At 40.3% G+C, this 19513-nt stretch overlaps 1 protein-coding gene across 7 annotated transcripts in view; it reads left to right on the top strand.

Annotated features, from left to right (window-relative positions):
* The window catches only part of THSD7B (thrombospondin type 1 domain containing 7B), a 985451-nt gene that overhangs the window by 440465 nt on the left and 525473 nt on the right, over window positions 1-19513 (top strand). For 6 of the 7 annotated variants that reach the window (XM_051849593.3, XM_070071551.2, XM_051849594.3 and 3 more), the window contains exon 7: window positions 6384-6581. The exons of the other annotated variant lie outside the window; for it this stretch is intronic. In XM_051849593.3, the coding sequence (XP_051705553.3) occupies window positions 6384-6581 (198 nt within the window). The remainder of the gene's footprint in view (window positions 1-6383; window positions 6582-19513) is intronic. 7 annotated transcript variants of the gene reach the window in all.

Here is a 19513-nt window from a genome sequence, read left to right as displayed (position 1 = left end):
TGTGAGACGGTCTTTGCACCAAGTGTATAGTGTCACTAGAAGGAAGGAGTCTGCTGTGGGAGGGAGGAAGGGTGCCAGGAATAGTTTGAGAGCACCAGGTAGCCAGGTACTTGTGGTTGTTTTTTTGTTTGTTTGTTTGTTTGTTTGTTTTTTGCCCCACATCACAAAGGGAGGCTCAGCCTTTGAAACTGACAGAAGAGGTGGAGGCATCGAGAGCCCCTCTCACCGAAGGTGGCTGTGTCCTGAAGAGTTTAGGGGCCTGTCGGGACTGATGGGAATTAGCCTGTTTTATAGACCCCCTACTGAGGCCAAGACCTGCCTTCAATGCTAAGCAACATGACACAGACATGATAAACTGTATACTTTTATCATGGCTATTCAAGCTTGGGAGCTTGCTATTAATAATAATAATAAAAAACTTGCCTAGGGTGGAAAAAATTTTGGTTTTTAAGGTTTTTGCAAAAATATACCAGGACCACCTGCCTCTCATCCCCCTTAGGAAGAAAAGAGAATGGAGTTTCCCTCTAGGGAAATTATTCTGTGCCTACCAGTAGTCCAAGTGTGCTATGATTATGTTGAGCAATCGTCTTGTTATTTCTACCAACTTGCGAGCAGGAGGGCTATGACCTCCTCATCTCTGGATTCTGTCCCATGATCCTTTTGTGAGTTTTGCCGGAATCACTGACTGGCACAAAGTCAATGTAGGCTGGACTTCCACAGAGATGGCAGAACTCAGTTTAATGCATTAAACATGGCACAACTCTAGGATCTCTATGGGTGGCGAGCTTTATATTTGAATTCTTTGCTCTAAATAAATGCATTGAAACCGCTTACAGAAATCTAGGGATTCATGCTTTTCTAGATATTGTATTTTTCTATATATATGTTATATTTATATATATAAACAAGAAAATAAAAGTGGGAAGTTGGAGGTGATTACTTGTTTTCAAAGAAATTCTCTGGCCTTTTTTTCCCAATCACAATGACTGTGTTCTTGCTTTGATACATTCCTTTTGTTCTGAGATGAACTGATGGATGGATGGATGGATGAATCGATGGATGGGTGGATAGATAGATGATTGATAGAAATGATAAAAAAGAAAATCTTTTATTATCTAACAGTAGAAACTAGTAGTCTAACTAGTATCTAACAGTAGAAACTATAAAAATTATCCCCCTGTGACTGTTATTGTTACTCAGGCAGCCTTCAATTGAGAATCCTCAAAGGTTTGTGGCTGTCAGCTGTTCAGAGTGAGTGCATTAGAAATCAGTGCATCTCTGGGCCTCGCACACTTCCATCATGTTAGTAACAGGCAGACAAGGCAAACAGTGCTCAGCAGGTAGGCCTTGTCAAGTGAAGCTAGGATACTTCACAGAGGAATTTAGATAGGATCAGGTTTCATCATTTATTGCTTTAACTCCCAGGATGTTATGATCAGAGAAATTTGAAAAAGAACTGGTCTGAAAGAGATCCTGGTATGTAAATTGTATACATAGATGCAATGCATGAAAAAAATTCTTCATAGTGCATTGACATATATTTGTATGACACCCTTGGCCTTTCAGCAATGTTCTAGACAGGCAGCACCAGCCATAGAAGTTGTTCTCTAGAGCCATTTGATGGAGGTTTCCCTCTGTGGTATCACAGTAGTGAGCAGCTTGTGTGGCAGGACGTTGAAGATCCTTCCCTCCTCCAAGACACTGTGGCCTGAATCACAGCACCTGAGGTCCCAAGACTCCTCATCGCAAAGGACATTTTGCAGCTGTGAAGCTGTGACTCTTTGTAGAAGTCATCTTGTGCTCTGATAGAGCACTAATGTCAAAAATACTGACATGTGTTATGTCTTACATAATAATGGGCACATTTTCCATTTCCTGCCCTTGCCTGCTAGATTGGCTCTATATTGAATGGAAAGTCTATACCATCAGGTTTGCTTGGATGCAGATAAAGCTGTGTATGCTAAGAGACGGTTTTTGGTTTCGTGTTCATTTTTCTGTGAGTGTTGGGACTGGTGGGGGCTTGCCTACTTCTTATTCTGAGCACTGTTTTCTCATGCTGCTGCTGCTGTTTTTCTGTATTCACAAAAGGCTGCAGACTAATAGTGACAGTAGAAAATGCTCCCCCTGTGGGTCTGGTGGTTAAGAGTTAGAATCTAGGGTTCCTTGACTGAGAATTATGACCCAATGTCCAGAGCTGCAGGAGGTGAAGAGAACATGGAACACTTAAGATGGAGCAAGCTTCTGTCCATTTTCTTTTACCTGATGGAGATTTCTTTGAACATGTCTTGGAGGGTTAGGTAGAGAGAGATACAGTGTAACCCATGGATTGCTCTGTGGAAGCTCACAGCAATACTCAAGTCCACTATCACCCATGAAATGCAACCCTCAACCTGGGTTTACCATTTGAGCCAACTTGAGTACTTCTGTAGGTTCAGTTAAAAATAGACGCTGACCCCTTCCCCAACTTTGCCCTGCTCTTTTTCCCTTTTTTCTCCCCAACCCATGATTCACTCTTTTCTAATTATGACCAGTAGAATTATGTGCTACCTTACTGTTCTTGGGTCACAGAAAAAAAAATAAAGCCCTCCAAATATTAGTTCCATGAAAGGGGGAATCAGTGGTGAGGAAGTGACTTTTATAACTGTCCCCTGCTGCTGCCCAAGGCCTAAATTTCCATATCTGATTTGCCCTCTTGAAGGAGCAGGCTTCTGCTACCTTTCCAGTTCACTTTATAAAAAAAGGATGAAACAAAGCATGCACATGAACAGACTTTATTTTTAAAAATTTTTTTCTGTAACTTGGCCTCATTTTTTAGATTTATTTATTTGAAGGGCAGGCAGACAGACAGAGACAAGAGAGAGAGAAAGAGAGAGAGAGAGAGAGATTTTTCCATCAGCTGATTCACTCCTCAAATGGCTGAAGCAGCCAGGACCAGGCCAGGCCGAAGCCAGGAGCCTGGAGCTCCATCCGGGTCTCACATGGATGGTTATGACATGAATGCTTGAGCCACCTTCTGCTTCTTTCCCTTCTGTCTCTGTGGATACTCCCAGGTATTATAATTAGAGAACTATGAAGGACAACTATCCTGAAACAATGTATTAGCAGGGAGCTGGATGGGAATGGAAGCTTCCAGGACTTGAAACAGTGCTCAGATCTGGGATGCAGGTGTTGCAGGCAGTGGCTTAGCTTGCTGTGCCACAGCGCCAACCACACAGAAGCAGGCTTTAATCCTTGTCGTGAGGAAAAGACCTCTGCCGAGTCCCATACCCATCCATGGGCTGAATAATGTGTCTGGAGAAGTTATAAAGTGCAGTATAACCTTTATTTTCCCATCTGCAAAATGATAGTAGTAATTAATAAAGCAGTTATGAGGATTTGTTAATTAGAGTAATTTAATTGGCTGTCTCAGTTTTGTTATTGAATAGATATTAATTTAATGTATGTGCCCTTTTCCTTCGTTGGGTTGTAAGCTCTGTGAAGAATAGATATGTGTTCCACTCCTTCTGTGGCTTCCCACAGTATGGGATGGTGATCTGGTATTAATGTTTACCGAATGATACTATCAGGTTTATATGGAATTCAGTAAATAATGTCAGTGGTTGACTGTCCCCTGACACCTTCAGCTTGGCTGTTAAGTATTTTTCAAAATAGAACACCTGGAGGAAGCCTGCTGTGTGCTGTAGGCAGGAATGCCACTGTGTGATTACAGTTAAGTATAACATGAGAATCCAAGGTTTTTGTTTTATGCTGAGCTTGGGTATGATTTGATCCTAGTTAGAGTTAAGACAAAGGGAGCACAAATGAAACACGAAAGAATGTATTGACTAAGAAGATATGTAATCTATAGATTTATAGCAAGATGGGTGTCACCTGATTTATCGAGGAAAACTGAACATGCGCCTCAGTGGCATTAGGTTCAAGTAATGGGACAGCCAGATTCCCTCTGTAAAGGTTGTTGTTTCTGTGTTCTGTTCTGAGCTAGTTGTCTGACAGTATAAATCATGGGAATCCATGCTGTGTCTTGCTTAAAGATTCAAACTAAACAAGCACAAGACAATAGGTAAAACAATCAGTAAATGGCATATGGGTATCATATGCAGGAAGCGTGGTTTTTCAGGTTGTATGGCAGCAAGACATGGAGGTCGTTGTACTTTGATGTTCAGCAAGTGCAGTTCAGAGCCTTGTATATTCCCTTTGTTTCTTATTGAGATGTCCAGCAAAGGATCTGAGTCATTCTGTAGGTTTGGTTTCTTGTTTGTTTTTGGCTAGTTAATGGTATAGCCAAGAAGTTATAAAAGAAGGCAGAAGCCTTCTTTCTCTCTCTCCCTGACCCTCTCTGTCCCTCTCTCTTCCTTCGCCTTTTCTCCAACACCATCCTGAGACTTGTAACCTCTTTATCTTGTTGTCTTGGGTAGCAAAACTTTGCAAGAGGTGTACCTGGCTTTGGTACCTCTCATATCCTCTAACTTGTCTTCCACTCCCCTGTGGGAATGTTGCTGAGGTATCAGATACCCTCAGAATTCAATTCTCTTCATTTTTTATCCAAGTCTCTTATTTATTTACTCCAAATAATAAACAAATAATAATTCCTTAAGATGTGTGCCATCAGGACTGGCATTTGGTGCAGTGGGTTAAACCACTGTAGTGCCAGCATCCCATGAGGGTGACAGTTCGAGTTCCAACTGCTCCACTTCCAATCCAGTTCCCTGCTAAAGCAGCAGAAGATGGTCCAAGTCCTGGGGTCCCTGAACCCACTTGGGAACCATGAATGAAGCTCTTGGCTCCTGGCTTTGGCCTGGCCAGTTCTGGCCAATATGGCCATTTGGGGAGTGAACCAGTACATGGGAGATCTCATTCTCTCTCTCTCTTTCTTCTGTAGTTCTGTCAAATACATAAACCTTCAAAAAAATTTAAACTATACCATCAAAAATGATTGGCTTTACTTAAAAGGAATTAAAGGAATCAAATCAGTTGACTGAATTTTGAGTACAAACAATGGAAGGTAAGATTTGAGATTCATGGTGGGTAGACATAACTTTAGGAGTGGTAGGTCATAAGAATTAGAGAATGAACACCCAGGTTAAAAGATTTCATTGGCTTCTCAGTCACTGTGCTATAGGTCACTTTTTTATATGTGAATTAGTTTCTGTTTTAAAATTTTAATTAATTTGAAAGGCAGAGACAGGATTTCCCCTAAACTGGTTCACACTAAATGTCCTCAACAGTCATGACTGGGTCAGGCAGAAAGCAAGAGCTAGGAACTTGATCCAGGGCTCCTACATGGATGGTAGGGATCCAGGGCCAGGGAGGTCATCCCCTCCCTGGATCCACATTAGCAGGAAGCTGGAATCTGGACAAGAGCTGGCACTTGAACCTCGGCACTCTGAATATGGAATGTTGGTATCCAAAGCAGCCTTTTAACCATTGTGTCAAACATCTACCTGAGTTCCTATTTTAAATAGAAAAATTTCATATAAAAACCGAACATACCATGGGTATATAATTTCTTAGACAAAAATGGAAATATTAGTTAGAAGTCTATATTCTCTTGTGACAACTGCCAGTGGAAGTTGAAAAGTAGCCAAGCATTTTAGGGCGAGCCCACATCCTCCGTTTACCAGCGCATTTGTCACTTCCTTGTGTTAGAGTTGATCCCTCCACTCCTGTTGATTGTGAATGTGTGCCTCTGTAGGCCCCTAGAATATAAAACCCATTTGTGTTCTTATTGTAGTCTTTGGCTGATTGGACTTTTGGGCCTTACTCCCACAGTACGGTTTTTTAAACCCAGTAGTAGTCCAGGGACCCATGTCTAGCAAGGTGAAGATTGAAGTCCTGAGAGGTTTTGTTTTTTTTTTTTTTTTTTTTTTTTTTTTATCACAGGATACACTGTTTTGGAAATTTTAGTGAAGTGATTCAGGGAATTTTCAGAGAAGAAAGTTGTGCATGATCAGGCACCGGGGATTCCCAAAGTGTAGATGTGTTTGAACTGAATGCAAAGTAACTAGAATGTGAGAGACAACAGCAAAAGGAAATGAGGATTTATCTGTGTTTATGCCATTATGCCATGTCTGTGTTTTTTCATTTATTTTCATGGGTTGAATAATACTGCTAGACATATGCTACTCATTATGCTAATTGGTTATGCCTGACCTCTCCAACTCTAGGTGGTAAACTCTTGGAAGATGTATTTCCTGCTCTTGTTCTTTTCCATTTTCTTTTTCTACTTTTTATCTCCCCCACTTCCCATGAAATAAAAATATCAAACTAATACATGCTTTAGAGCTATGTGCACTCAAATGTTTGATTTCTCACCCAGCAGCTCCTTGCTTTTTTTGTGGTATAATAGTGGAATCCTGTGAGACTTCTGCTCTTTCTCCTTTCAGGATTTAGAATGAGGCAGCGCCACGTCCTCATGGAATCCACAGGCCCTGCGGGGCGCTGTCCTCATTTGGTGGAATCTGTCCCCTGTGAGGATCCAGTGTGCTATCGATGGCTAGTGTCAGAAGGGATCTGCATCCCTGATCATGGAAAATGTGGCCTGGGGCATCGCATTCTGAAGGCTGTCTGCCAGGATTCCCAAGGTATGACCCCATGATACGCCAGAGGTGCTCAGTGATGTTGACCACATAACACAGCCCCATTCTCTACCAGGTCAGTTTCCTGAAGGCGACAAGCACAGCCTTGCATACCCTTGAATAGCTATGTTAAGTTAAATGACGCATTGCTGCAATGAAGGCGGCCATAACTTGATGTGGGACCACATATTCCACAATGTGAGAACACTCTGCTTATGCCTGAGGGCAATTGAGTGAACCTGAGGATTTCTCTGGAGTTCTTAATTTGCCAAGACAAATAGAAAACAGAAATCTCCTGGATATTCTTCCACTTATTAATACAAAACAAGTTGTATTTGCTGTTTTGTGCTTGATATATTACATGTCCTTATGGATTATTATCAAATACTAGCTTGTAAAGAGTTCAGAACTGTACCTCCCTCCAAGCTGAAAAGAAATAGAAAATGCTGACTGCGATCTTTTCATTCATATAACGTTAGACTGGAATCTGTTCTACACATAATGCTAACATTCTAAAGAGCCATTTTAAAATATAAGTTGTCAAGATTTACAAAACTATTAATGATGATGCCTTTCCTTTATCCCCAGACTTCTAGTACAATGGTTGTTTGAAATGAAGAGTGATTTAGAAATTGTGTAAGTCATATGGCAATGAGAAAAATGACATTTAAAGCCTTTTTCCTAGAGTTTAAAAAAATTCCGTCCCTTGGAAGAATATTGAGTATGTCTATTAATCAGTTCTGCCGTGTGAAGCCCCATTTATAATGCGCTTGGTGTGTGGGATGAAATGTTTTGACTTATGGAGCAAAGTAATCCAGAGAGCAGAGGAAACTACAAAGTGGATTCAGAATGGAATCAGTATCCACAAAGGGCCACAGCAAAGCATTTCCTTTCAACTATTTTTTCTTTCTGCCTGCTCTTCATTTCTGACCTCCTTCCTTCCTTTTGTCCTTTCATTTTTTTCTTGTTCATTATTAGCATAATTAAGTAGATACACATTTTATCAAATGATTTAATTAGTAACCTCTGGAACTGGATTGTTGTTTAATTAAATACAACAAATTATATTAGTGATGGCAAATAGTTGAAAGTAATTTTCTAAAATTACAAGGTAATTAATATTTAAAAGTAATATTCTAATATTACCAAATAAATTTTGAAATGTGGCCACACGGAAAATTTTTTAGCAAAGGCAAATAAGATCACCTTTGTAATGTTTTTCTTTTTGTGATATTGTGACTTACACTAAGAAATGCAAAATGCTAACAGAGTCTTTTTTTAAAACTTTTATTTAGTAAATATAAATTTCCAAAGTACAGTTTATGGATTACAATGGCTTTCCCACTGCATAATTTCCCTCCCACTCGCACCCTCCCATCTCCCACTCCCTCTCCCATTCCATTCACATCAAGATTCATTTTCAATTCTCTTTATGTACAGAGGATCAATTTAGTATATATTAAGTAAAGATTTCATCAGTTTGCACCCACACAGAAACACAAAGTGTAAAATACTGTTTCAGTACTAGTTATAGCATTACTTCACATTGGACAACACACTAAAGACAGATCCCACATGAGAAGTAAGTACACAGTGACTCCTGTTGTTGACTTAACAATTTGACACTCTTGTTTATGGCGTCAGTAATCTCCCTAGGCTCTAGTCATGAGCTGCCAAGGCTATGGAAGCCTTTTGAGTTCGCTGACTTCAATCTTATTCCAACAGGGTCATAGTCAAAGTGGAAGTTCTCTCCTCCCTTCAGAGAAAGGTACCTCCTTCTTTGATGGCCCCGTTCTCTCCACTGGAATCTCACTCGCAGAGATCTTTCATTTAGGTCATTTTTTTTCCAGAGTGTCTTGGCTTTCCATGCCTAAAATACTCTCATGGGCTTTTCAGCCAGATCAGAATGCCTTAAGGGCTGATTCTGAGGCCAGAGTGCTATTTAGGACATCTGCCATTCTGTGAGTCTTCTGTGTATCCCCCTTCCCAAGTTGGATCATTCTCTCCCTTTTTAATTCTATCAGTTAGTATTCCCAGACACTAGTCTTGTTTGTGTGATCCCTTTGACTCTTAGACCTATCAGTGTGATCAATTGTGAACTGAAATTGATCATTTGGACTAGTGAGATTGCATTGATACATGCCACCTTGATGGGATTGTATTGGGATCCCCTGGCACGTTTCTAACTCCACCATTTGGGGCATGTCCGATTGAGCATGTCCCAAATTGTACATCTCCTCCCTCTCTTATTCCCACTCTTATATCTAACAGGGATCACTTTTCAGTTAAAATTAAGCACCTAAGAATAATTGTGTGTTAATTACAGAGTTCAACCAATAGTACTAGAACAAAAAAAAATAATAAAAGGGATAAAGTATTACATTGTACATCAACAGTCAGGACAAGGGCTGATCAAGTCACTGTTTCTCATAGTGTCCTTTTCACTTCAACAAGTTTCCCCTTTGGTGCCCAGTTAGTTGTCACCAATGAGGGAGAACATATATTTGTCCCTTTGAGACTGGCTTATTTCACTCAGCATGTTTTCCAGATTCCTCCATCTTGTTGCAAATGATCGGATTTCATTGTTTTTGACTGCTGGATAGTATTCTATAGAGTACATGTCCCATAATTTCTTTATCCAGTCTACTGTTGATGGGCATTTAGCTTGATTCCAGATCTTAGCTATTGTGAATTGAGCTGAAGTAAACATTAAGGTGCAGACAGCTTTTGTGTTTGCCAATTTAATTTCTTTTGGGTAAATTCCAAGGAGTGGGATGGCTGGGTTGTATGGTAGGGTTATATTCAGGTTTCTGAGGAATCTGCAAACCAACTTCCATAGTGGCTTTACCAGTTTGCATTCCCACCAACAGTGGGTTAGTGTCCCTTTTTCCCCACATCCTCGCCAGCATCTGTTGTTGGTAGATTTCTGCAAGTGAGCCATTCTAACCGGGGTGAGGTGAAACCTCATTGTGGTTTTGATTTGCATTTCCCTGATTGCTAGTGATTTTGAACATTATTTCATGTGTCTGTTGGCCCTTTGGATTTCCTCTTTTGAAAAATGTCTATTGAGGTCCTTGACCCATCTCTTAAGTGGATTGCTTGTTTTGATGTTGTGGAGTTTCTTGATCTCTTTGTAGATTCTGGTTATTAATCCTTTATCTGTTGCATAGTTTGCAAATATTTTTTCCCATTCTGTCAGTTGCCTCTTCACTTTCCAGACTATTTCTTTTGCAGTATAGAAACTTCTCAATTTGATGCAATCCCAAATGTTAATTTTGGCTTTAACTGCCTGTGCTTCTGGGGTCTTTTCCAAGAAGTCTTTGCTGGTACCTATATCTTGCAGGATTTCTCCAATGTTCTCTAATAATTTGATGGTGTCGGGTCATAAGAGAGACAAAGAAGGGCACTATATAATGATTAAGAGATCAATTCAACAGGAAGATATAATGATTATCAATGTATATGCACCTAATTACAGGGCACCAGTTTATTTAAAAGATTTGTTGGCCGTGCCGTGGCTCACTAGGCTAATCCTCCGCCGAGCGGTGCTGGCACACCGGGTTCTAGTCCCGGTCGGGGCACCGGATTCTGTCCCGGTTGCCCCTCTTCCAGGCCAGCTCTCTGCTGTGGCCAGGGAGTGCAGAGGAGGATGGCCCAGGTGCTTGGGCCCTGCACCCCATGGGAGACCAGGAAAGGCACCTGGCTCCTGGCTCCTGCCATCGGATCAGCGTGGTGCGCCGGCCGCGGCGGCCATTGGAGGGTGAACCAACGGCAAAGGAAGACCTTTCTCTCTGTCTGTCTCTCTCACTGTCCACTCTGCCTGTCAAAAAAATAATTAAAAAAAAAAAAGAAAAAAAAAGAAAAAAAGATTTGTTAAGGGACTTAAAGGGAGACTTAGACCCCAATATAATAGTACTGGGGGACTTCAATACTCCACTCTCAGAAATAGGCAGATCAACAGGACAGAAGATCAACAAGGAGACAGTAGATTTTTTTTTTACAGGCAGAGTGGACAGTGAGAGAGAGAGACAGAGAGAAAGGTCTTCCTTTTGCCATTGGTTCACCCTCCAGTGGCCACCGTGGCTGGCGCGCTGCGGCCAGTGCACCGCACTGATCCGAAGGCAGGAGCCAGGTGCTTCTCCTGGTCTCCCATGCGGTACAGGGCCCAAGCACTTGGGCCATCCTCCACTGCACTCCAGGGCCATAGCAGAGAGCTGGCCTGGATAGGGGTAACTGGGACAGAATCTGGCACCCCGAACAGGACTAGAACCTGGTTTGCCGGTGCCACAAGGTGGAGAATTAGCCTATTGAGCCGCGGCGCCGGCCGACAGTAGATTTAAACGACACTCTAGCCCAAATGGATCTAACAGATATCTACAGAACTTTTCATCCTACACAGAAATGATTTACATCCTTGTCAGCACTACCTGGAACCTTCTCTAGGATTGACCAGATACTAGGCCATAAAGCAAATCTCAGCAAATTCAAAAGAATTAGAATCATATGATGCAGCTTCTCAGACCATAAAGGAATGAAGTTGGAAATTAGCAACTTGGGAATCCCTAGAGCATATGCAAACACATGGAGATTGAACAACATGCTCCTGAATGAACAATGGGTCATAGAAGAAATCAAAAGAGAAATCAAAAACTTTCTGGAAGTAAATGAGGATAACAGCACAACATACCAAAACTTATGGGATACAGCAAAAGCAGTGTTAAGAGGAAAGTTTATAGCAATAGGTGCCTACATCAAGAAATTGGAAAGGCACCAAATAGATGAGTTTCAACTCACCTCAAGGATCTAGAAAACCTACAGCAAACCAGACCCCAATCTAGTAGGAGAACAGAAATAATTAAAATCAGAGAAGAAATCAACAGGATTGAATCAAAAAAAAACATTACAAAAAATCAGCCAAACGAGGAGCTGGGTTTTTGAAAAAATAAACAAAATTGACACCCCATTAGCCCAACTAACTAAAAAAAGAAGAGAGAAGACCCAAATCAGTAAAATCAGAGATGAAAAAGGAAATGTAACAACAGACACCACAGAAATAAAAAGAATCATCAGAAATTACTACAAGGACTTGTATGCCAGCAAATAGGGAAACCTATCAGAAATGGATAGATTCCTGGACACATGCAACCTACCTAAATTGAACCAGGAAGACATAGAAAACCTAAACAGACCCATAACTGAGACAGAAATTGAAACAGTAAAAAAGGCCCTCCCAACAAAGAAAAGCCCAGGACCAGATGGATTCACTGCCGAATTCTACCAGACATTTAAAGAAGAACTAACTCCAATTCTTCTCAAACTATTCAGAACAATTGAAAAAGAGGGAGTCTTCCCAAATCCTTTTTATGAAGCCAGCATCACCTTAATTCCTAAGCCGGGAAAAGATGCAGCATTGAAAGAGAATTACAGACCAATATCCCTGATGAACATAGACCCAAAAATCCTCAATAAAATTTTGGCCAGTAGAATGCAACAATACATCAGAAAGATCATCCACCCAGACCAAGTGGGATTTATCCCCGGTATGCAGGGATTGTTTAATGTGCGCAAGACAATCAATGTGATACACCACATTAACAGACTGCAGAAGAAAAACCATATGATTATCTCAATAGACACTGAGAAAGCATTTGATAAAATACAACACCCTTTCATGATGAAAACTCTAAGCAAACTCGGTATGGAAGGAACATTCCTCAATACAATCAAAACAATTTATGAAAATCCATGGCCAACATTCTATTGAATGAGGAAAAGTTGGAAGCATTTCCACTGAGATCTGGTACCAGATAGGGATGCCCACTCTCACCACTGCTATTCAATATAGTTCTGGAAGTTTTAGCCAGAGCCATTAGGCAAGAAAAAGAAATTAAAGGGATACAAATTGGGAAGGAAGAAGTCAAACTATCCCTCTTTGCAGATGATATGATTCTTTATTTAGGGGATCCAAAGAACTCTACTAAGAGACTATTGGAACTCATATCCAAGTGATCAATTTCAGTTTGCAATTGATCACACTGATAGGTCTAATAGTCAAAGGGATCATACAAACAAGTCTAGTGTCTGCTAATACTAGCTGATAGAATCAAAAAGGGAGAGAACGATCCATCATGGGAAGCGGGATACACAGTAGACTCATAGAATGGCAGATGTCCTAAATAGCACTCTGGCCTCAGAATCAGCCCTTAAGGCATTCTGATCTGGCTGAAGAGCCCATGAGAGTATTTTAGGCATGGAAAGCCAAGACACCCTGGAAAAAAAAAAAAAAAAAGAAGACCTAAATGGAAGATCTCTGCGAATGAGATCCCAGTGGAAAGAATAGGGCCATCAAAGAAGGAGGTACCTTTCTCTGACAGGAGGAGAGAACTTCCACTTTGACTATAACCCTGTTGGAATAAGATTGAAGTCAGCGAACTCAAAAGGCTTCCATAGCCTTGGCAGCTCATGACTAGAGCCTAGGGAGATTACTGAAGCCATAAACAAGAGTGTCAAATTGTTAAGTCAACAACAGGAGTCACTGTGTACTTACTTCTCATGTGGGATCTGACCTTAGTGTGTTGTCCAGTGTGAAGTAATGCTATAACTAGTACTGAAACAGTATTTTACACTTTGTGTTTCTGTGTGGGTGCAAACTGATGAAATCTTTACTTAATGTATACTGAAGTGATCTTCTGTATATGAAGATAATTGAAAATGAATCTTGATGTGAATGGAATGGGAGAGGGAGTGGGAGATGGGAGGGGTGTGAGTGGGATGGAAATTATGGGGGGAAGCCATTGTAATCCATTAACTGTACTTTAAAAATTTATATTTACTAAATAAAAACAATGAAAAAAAAAGAGACTATTGGAACTCATAGAAGAGTTTGGCAAAGTAACAGAGTCTTTATTCCTAGTTACATGACTGTTGTTCTGCTCCTGGATTGGGGCTGGTCACCAGAAACAGCAAACCAGGATGGGAAGCTTGGAACTTTTAGCTTCTCCATTCACTGGGAAGAGAAGAGCTGGATGTTGGGTTGATCATCTATCATGCTTATGTGACAAAACCTCTCTAACAATCCTTGAACTATAGGGCTCAGGGGACTTTCAGGTTGCTGAACACATGGAGATACTGAGGCATGAGCAGAGCAGGCATGGCAGCTCCATGACCCTGTCCCCATATCTTGCTCATGCATGTATTCCATCTGGCTGTTCATTTTTATGCTTTGTTCTTTCCTTTATGATCAACTGATAAACATAAATAAAAATTTTCGATGAGTTCTCTGAGTTGTCCTACAAATTGTGGCATCCAAGGAGAGAGTTGTAGGGAATCCTGATTTATAGCTTAATCTGGGACTTGTGATTGGCATCTGAATAGGAGGAAGTCTTATGGGACTGAGCTCTTAACCTGTGAAATCTAACACTGTCTCCACACAGGTAGTGTCTGAACTAAGTTAAAATGTGGAAGAGCCAACTGGTGTTGTTGCACATCTGTTCACAGAAGTGTTCTAAGTGTCAAAAGTAAAGTGTAATGATTTATAATGTGGGTTCCAGAGTCAATCAGGTTGGAATTTCAGCCCTGCAACTCACCTGATAGTTGGTTTCAGGACACTTATTTAATTGTGGAAGCACCCTTTCCTATCCTGGCCTGTATTTCCTATCCTACCAAGTGGGGATAATAAAAGCTACTCTCTGTGCCAAGATGTAGGAGTTAAATTAATTATATTAATGTGATTAGTAAAGTGTCTGGCATAAAACCATTCAAAATAAGCACTTATTTTTATTTAAAATAAACATTTATTATTGTGCTTCATCCTGATGAAATTGTGCGAAGAACACTGTTTTATACTTGCAAATGATAATGAGGACTAGAATAATAATAAATACTTCTCCCCCTGCCAGCTTCCAAGTGAGGAGCAAAAAGATCATTTGTTTGGTGTAGTCCATTTTCTGTTGCTATAACTGGGTCCTATGGGTTGAGTAGTTTATAAAAAAAAGAAAGATTTACTTCACTCATGGTTTCAAAGGCTGAGAAGTTCAAGATAGGGTAGGTATGTCCCGTGACTTCTTCCTTCCTGGAGGAGAGTCTGTGAAGCTCCACAGTGGTGCAGGCATCACAAGGTGAGACAGGATTCCTAACTCAGGTGTCTGTTCCATCTCTTACACAGCCACAGTTCCTTCAGACAAGGGCCACACTGCAAAATGTAGTTGGGTTAAGTTTCCACAGTATTAGGACCTCATGATATGAATCAAATTTCCGCATGTGTTTTGGTGGGGACATTTATGCCATAAGAAGGGTGAGTGGTGTAACTGACATGTTTTGCCATTTTATAGCAGGTATTGTGGGGTGATCATATCGCATGTCCACAAAGCTGGGGGCTTTTTTCAACAGTGTATTCTGTGCCTTCTATAACAGCTTCAGAAATACTAACTTAACCATTTTATGCTAGTTTTATTTCAATTTGGTTTGAGTGCCAGAGAGAGTCAGGGATAGAGAGGGAAACAGCAATAGACAAGGCTCCCATTCACTGATTTACTCCCCAGATGTCTGCAGTGGCTGGTACTCAGCCAGGCTGAGGTTGAGAACTCAGAACTCTATCTAGATTTCCTAAATGGGGAGAAGCAACCTAATTATGTGAGCTATCACCACTGCCTCTCCGGGTTGGCATAGTTGGAAGCTGGAATCATGAGCCAGAGTTAGGTTTTGAACCCAGGTACTCTGATGTGGGACACTCATGTCTTAATCCATGCCTTTCCCACTAGGCCAGATGCCCGCCCTATGAGTTTTAGAGGTATATTAGTTATTCCTGTGAAATGAGTAGTATTAAGCTTTTGACTTATGCTCCTGACTTCTATGGGGGAAAAATAGAAATTACTACTTTTTCATATCAACTCCATGATGCCTTTGCGTTTTTTAAATACTTTTTAAAAGCATCCTTTTTGGGGCAACAGCCATGGTTGTGGTTAGGGGAACATTCTGGCCTCCTGATAGCTGAATCAGTCTTTTGCCAGGGGGAAATTGAAAATGTGGTCTGCTTGTTCTTTTCATGATTTAGCTTCTGTGTGATTCTGGATGATTGATGATAGCGGCTCGGCAGAGAGGTGCCTCTGTTTGACTGTGTACACATTATCAGGGTCTTCCCATTGCTACAGGAATTGACAGAATTGTTGACACTCATTAAATGCCTGGGTGTAGGGGAAGGGGGTTGAAATACTCCTTGTGACTTTTTTTTTATTTGACAGATAGAGTTAGACAGTGAGGTAGCGAGAGACAGAGAGAAAGGTCTTCCTTCCGTTGGTTCACCACCCCCCTCAAATGGCCATGACTTTTTTTCTTATAGCATTGATACATTTCCTTTTCATTACCCTGGGCTTATCAATTGTTTCATAAGTCCTTTACTTCAGGACTTATTCAGATCTACGTGGATTAAACCAAAGGAAATGTCATAGTTTGATTTTAGAAAAATCCACCAACTTTTATTAAATCTAATCAGATTTAAAGCCTACTATAACTGGAAGAGTGATTGAACTTGTCTCCCACTTTCAGGCTGGTCCACATTGACTCATCCTGCATGTAGGTATAGAGAGAAGCATTCAACATCCTCACATGATGTCTCTGTACTATTAGATGGTCGATCCAAGTTGAGGATTCTGTAGGACCCTGGATAGTTTCTTGATATATGTTCCTTTTGCCACTAGAAAGATGTATTCTGTTCCTCAGAAATTTTTCCAGAAGTTTTTTCAGGTCATCATTGTCTTCAAAACTTAGAAAGTACACAGTCTGTGTCATACTGAAGACAGAAAGTAACCAGGAATAGCCACTTTTGATGTGCCTAAATCTTGTGGGTTATTTTAAAAGTGCAACCTACTTTTGGCTAAAATCCAATTAGGAATCTGTGAATTTCTTCGGTTGTATCTTCTTTCTTTCATTCTCTGTTGTGATCTTTTACTGAGAGTATCCAGTCAATATGACTGAAATTTCTATTTTTTACACAATCCTGTGATTGAAAAAAAAAACAATTTGTTAGACAGTGATGTATATTTCCTGGGAGAAAATTGCATACAAGATTATATGAATGAATATTCTGATTCAAAATCTGACTTCTAAGTTTGTGATTGGTGGAGCAGCTTTGATTTCTCTCCTCCACACACCAACTTTTCATTAGTGTGGGTCAGTAGAAATTGACTAAGTGTAGAGTATACATAGGTCACTCCTGTCTCATGAACATGTTTGTGTCCCTATTTTTGAAGGAGGCATTTGAAATGCACATGGAGTATGATGTGTAAATGAAGCCCAAAACAGTCCTTCCTTAGTCTACCTGGCTTGTTCACTGTGTTTTACCCTTGATCTCAAACATGTCTCTAATTCATTGTTGTCAGGTTTCACTAGTGACTGATGAAAGATGGCCACTATTTGACATCTTCAAAGTGCAGGGTGTGAAAATCCCATGATGCCAGTTAAGGTGGCCAGTATTCTAATAAGTGAGGTCACAAAGTGACTGCTATTTATCACCTTTTGTGTCTTCATATGGAAAGCAGGCAGGTGAATTCAGAGGCCCATTGGATACACATGAAGCAGTCAGAACCCAGTCATATATCACCTGCTTTGCCCAACAACTTGGCGATGAGGCTGTCTTGAAAAGAGATAATGCAGTGTATACTCTGCTCTTAGCGAAAACATATGCCTGCACTGGTGAGGAGTGTAATAGATAGGAAGAAAAAGTTAGCTTTTCAACAGTTACAAGGAATTGATCTCTAATGTTGCCACAATACCCGCTTCCTCATAGACAAAATTTTACTTTCATATTTCTGCTAGACCTTCTCTGAGCAAATATTTTCCTTTAGTGGTGTGTACATTTGCACAGAAAGCATGAAGAATGATTTCCCATCACTAATGTTACTCTATTTTTCATTTCAAGGATATTTTTCTGTAAGTCCTTGCCTTGTGCCATTAAACTTGAACAATCCAAGGATGTGGCTTTTCATCTTGGCTAAAATAGCATGTACTTGTAGGTTCAAAGACTGTTAAGTATCTTTTTAAGGATACCCTTGATTGATGGAAAGTGTGCCAAAATAATCATTAACCTGAGTTGGATTAAGCATTTTTATAGATTTCAAAATTGAGGGCCAGCACTGTGACACAGTGGGTTAAGGTGCTGCTTGTGATGCCAACATCCCACATGGGTGCCGCTTCAAGACCCAGCTGCTCCTTTTTCTCTCCTTATCTCTGTCCGTAACTCTACCTCTCAAGTAAATAAAAAAAAAACTTTAAAAACAAAAATGGGGCTGGCACTGTTTTGTAGAAAGCTAAGCCTCTGCCTCTGCAGCCAGCATCCCATATGGGAGCCAGTTCTCATACTGGCTGTTCCTCTTCTGATCCAGCTCTCTGCTAATGGCCTAGGAAAGCAGTGAAACATGGCCCAAATGCTTGGGTCCCTGCACTCATGTGGGAGACCCAGAGGAAGCTCCTGGCTCCTGGCTTTGGGTCAGACTTTGCAGCCACACAGAGAGTGAACCAACAGGTGGAACACCTTTCTCTGTTTCTCTCCCTCAGTCTGTCTGTAACTCTACCTCTCAAATACATCAATAGAATCTTTAAAAAAAAAAAAAAAAAAAAAGACCCAGCTGCTTGACTTCCCAGCCAGCTCCCTGCCAATGCTCCTGAAAAACTGCAGGAAGATGAACAAAGTTCTTGGGTATCTGCACTTCTGTAGGAGAGCAGGAAGAAGCTCCAGATTCCTGGCTTCAGCCTGGCACAGCCCACCATTGTGGCCATTTGGAGAGTGAACCAGAGGATGGAGGATCTCTCTGTGTATCTATCCCTGTCTATACTCTAACTTAATACATAAAAAATAAATCTCTAAAAGAAGATTTTAAAATCAGTGACTAGAGTTAGATGATCTGTGTATTTTGTTCTTTTATTTGTTTATATTTATTTGAAAAGCAGAGAGAGAGAAACAGTAATAGAGAAAAAGGAGAGAGAGGAAACAGAGAGAGGGAGGATTGTTAGTGACAGGGGGAGAGGGAGAGAGATTGATTTTCTGCAGGTTTACTCCCCAGATAAACCAGAAACTCTGAGTCTCCAAATGTGGCGGCGGCAGGGACTCCAGTATTTGAGCCACCTCTGTTGCCTTGCAGGCTGTATATTAGGTGAACTTGAACTCAGACATTAGGACATGGAATAGAAACATTCCAAGCAGTGTCTTGTCTGTTGCACAGAACATCCGACCATATTTGCATTATTTTTAGATCTCAAGATATGTTCTTTGTCTTACCTGTGAAAATGATGTCAGATTCCATTCAGAAAAGAAATATATATTGGAATTATTTTGTGATTCAGCAGAATTCTAAATAAAACTCCTTTTCTATTGTTAAGTTTTTATTTTATGAACTCTGACTTTGTTGTATCTCATGTTCATCAGTAAGTGTTGCTTTACTTCTCTTTTCTATATACATTTCTTTCTCTTACAAGACTCTAAATTCTGTTTCTACACAATATTTATTTTTTTTGGAAGAAAGAGCAAAACATTTTGTTTGTCAAGTATTCATTTACCATAGAAGTAGACTCCTGTAGTGAATCAATCTATTAAAGAGATTACAAAATTAGGACCACTACTGAGGATACAAGGGCACTAAGATTTCAATAATGAACTTTCTAAACATGTAGAGCATTTGTGCCTTGGTTAAAATAAGTATGAAGTTTATTAGGATGTGCATTTTGCAAAATGTAATAGTAATTGGATTTTTTAAAGATAAAGTGTCTATCAATTATTTTGTTTCCATTTTGAGTAAAAAGAAAGTTCATTTATCTTGTGTAAATACAGGAATATTAAACTATCTTGCCAGATGTTTTGAGAGATCAAAGAAGGTGAGAATAAACATGAACATGCAGTTTATATGGACAACACAACTTCTGATTCCTGGTCTTTTATAATAGACAGA

This window comes from Oryctolagus cuniculus, chromosome 3 (genome assembly GCF_051225735.1).
Source record: "Oryctolagus cuniculus isolate XC-2025 breed Fujian yellow rabbit chromosome 3, ASM5122573v1, whole genome shotgun sequence".
Taxonomy (NCBI): domain Eukaryota; kingdom Metazoa; phylum Chordata; class Mammalia; order Lagomorpha; family Leporidae; genus Oryctolagus; species Oryctolagus cuniculus.
The sequence above is the reverse complement of the archived record's forward strand: the minus strand, read 5'-3'. Positions and strand labels throughout refer to the sequence as shown.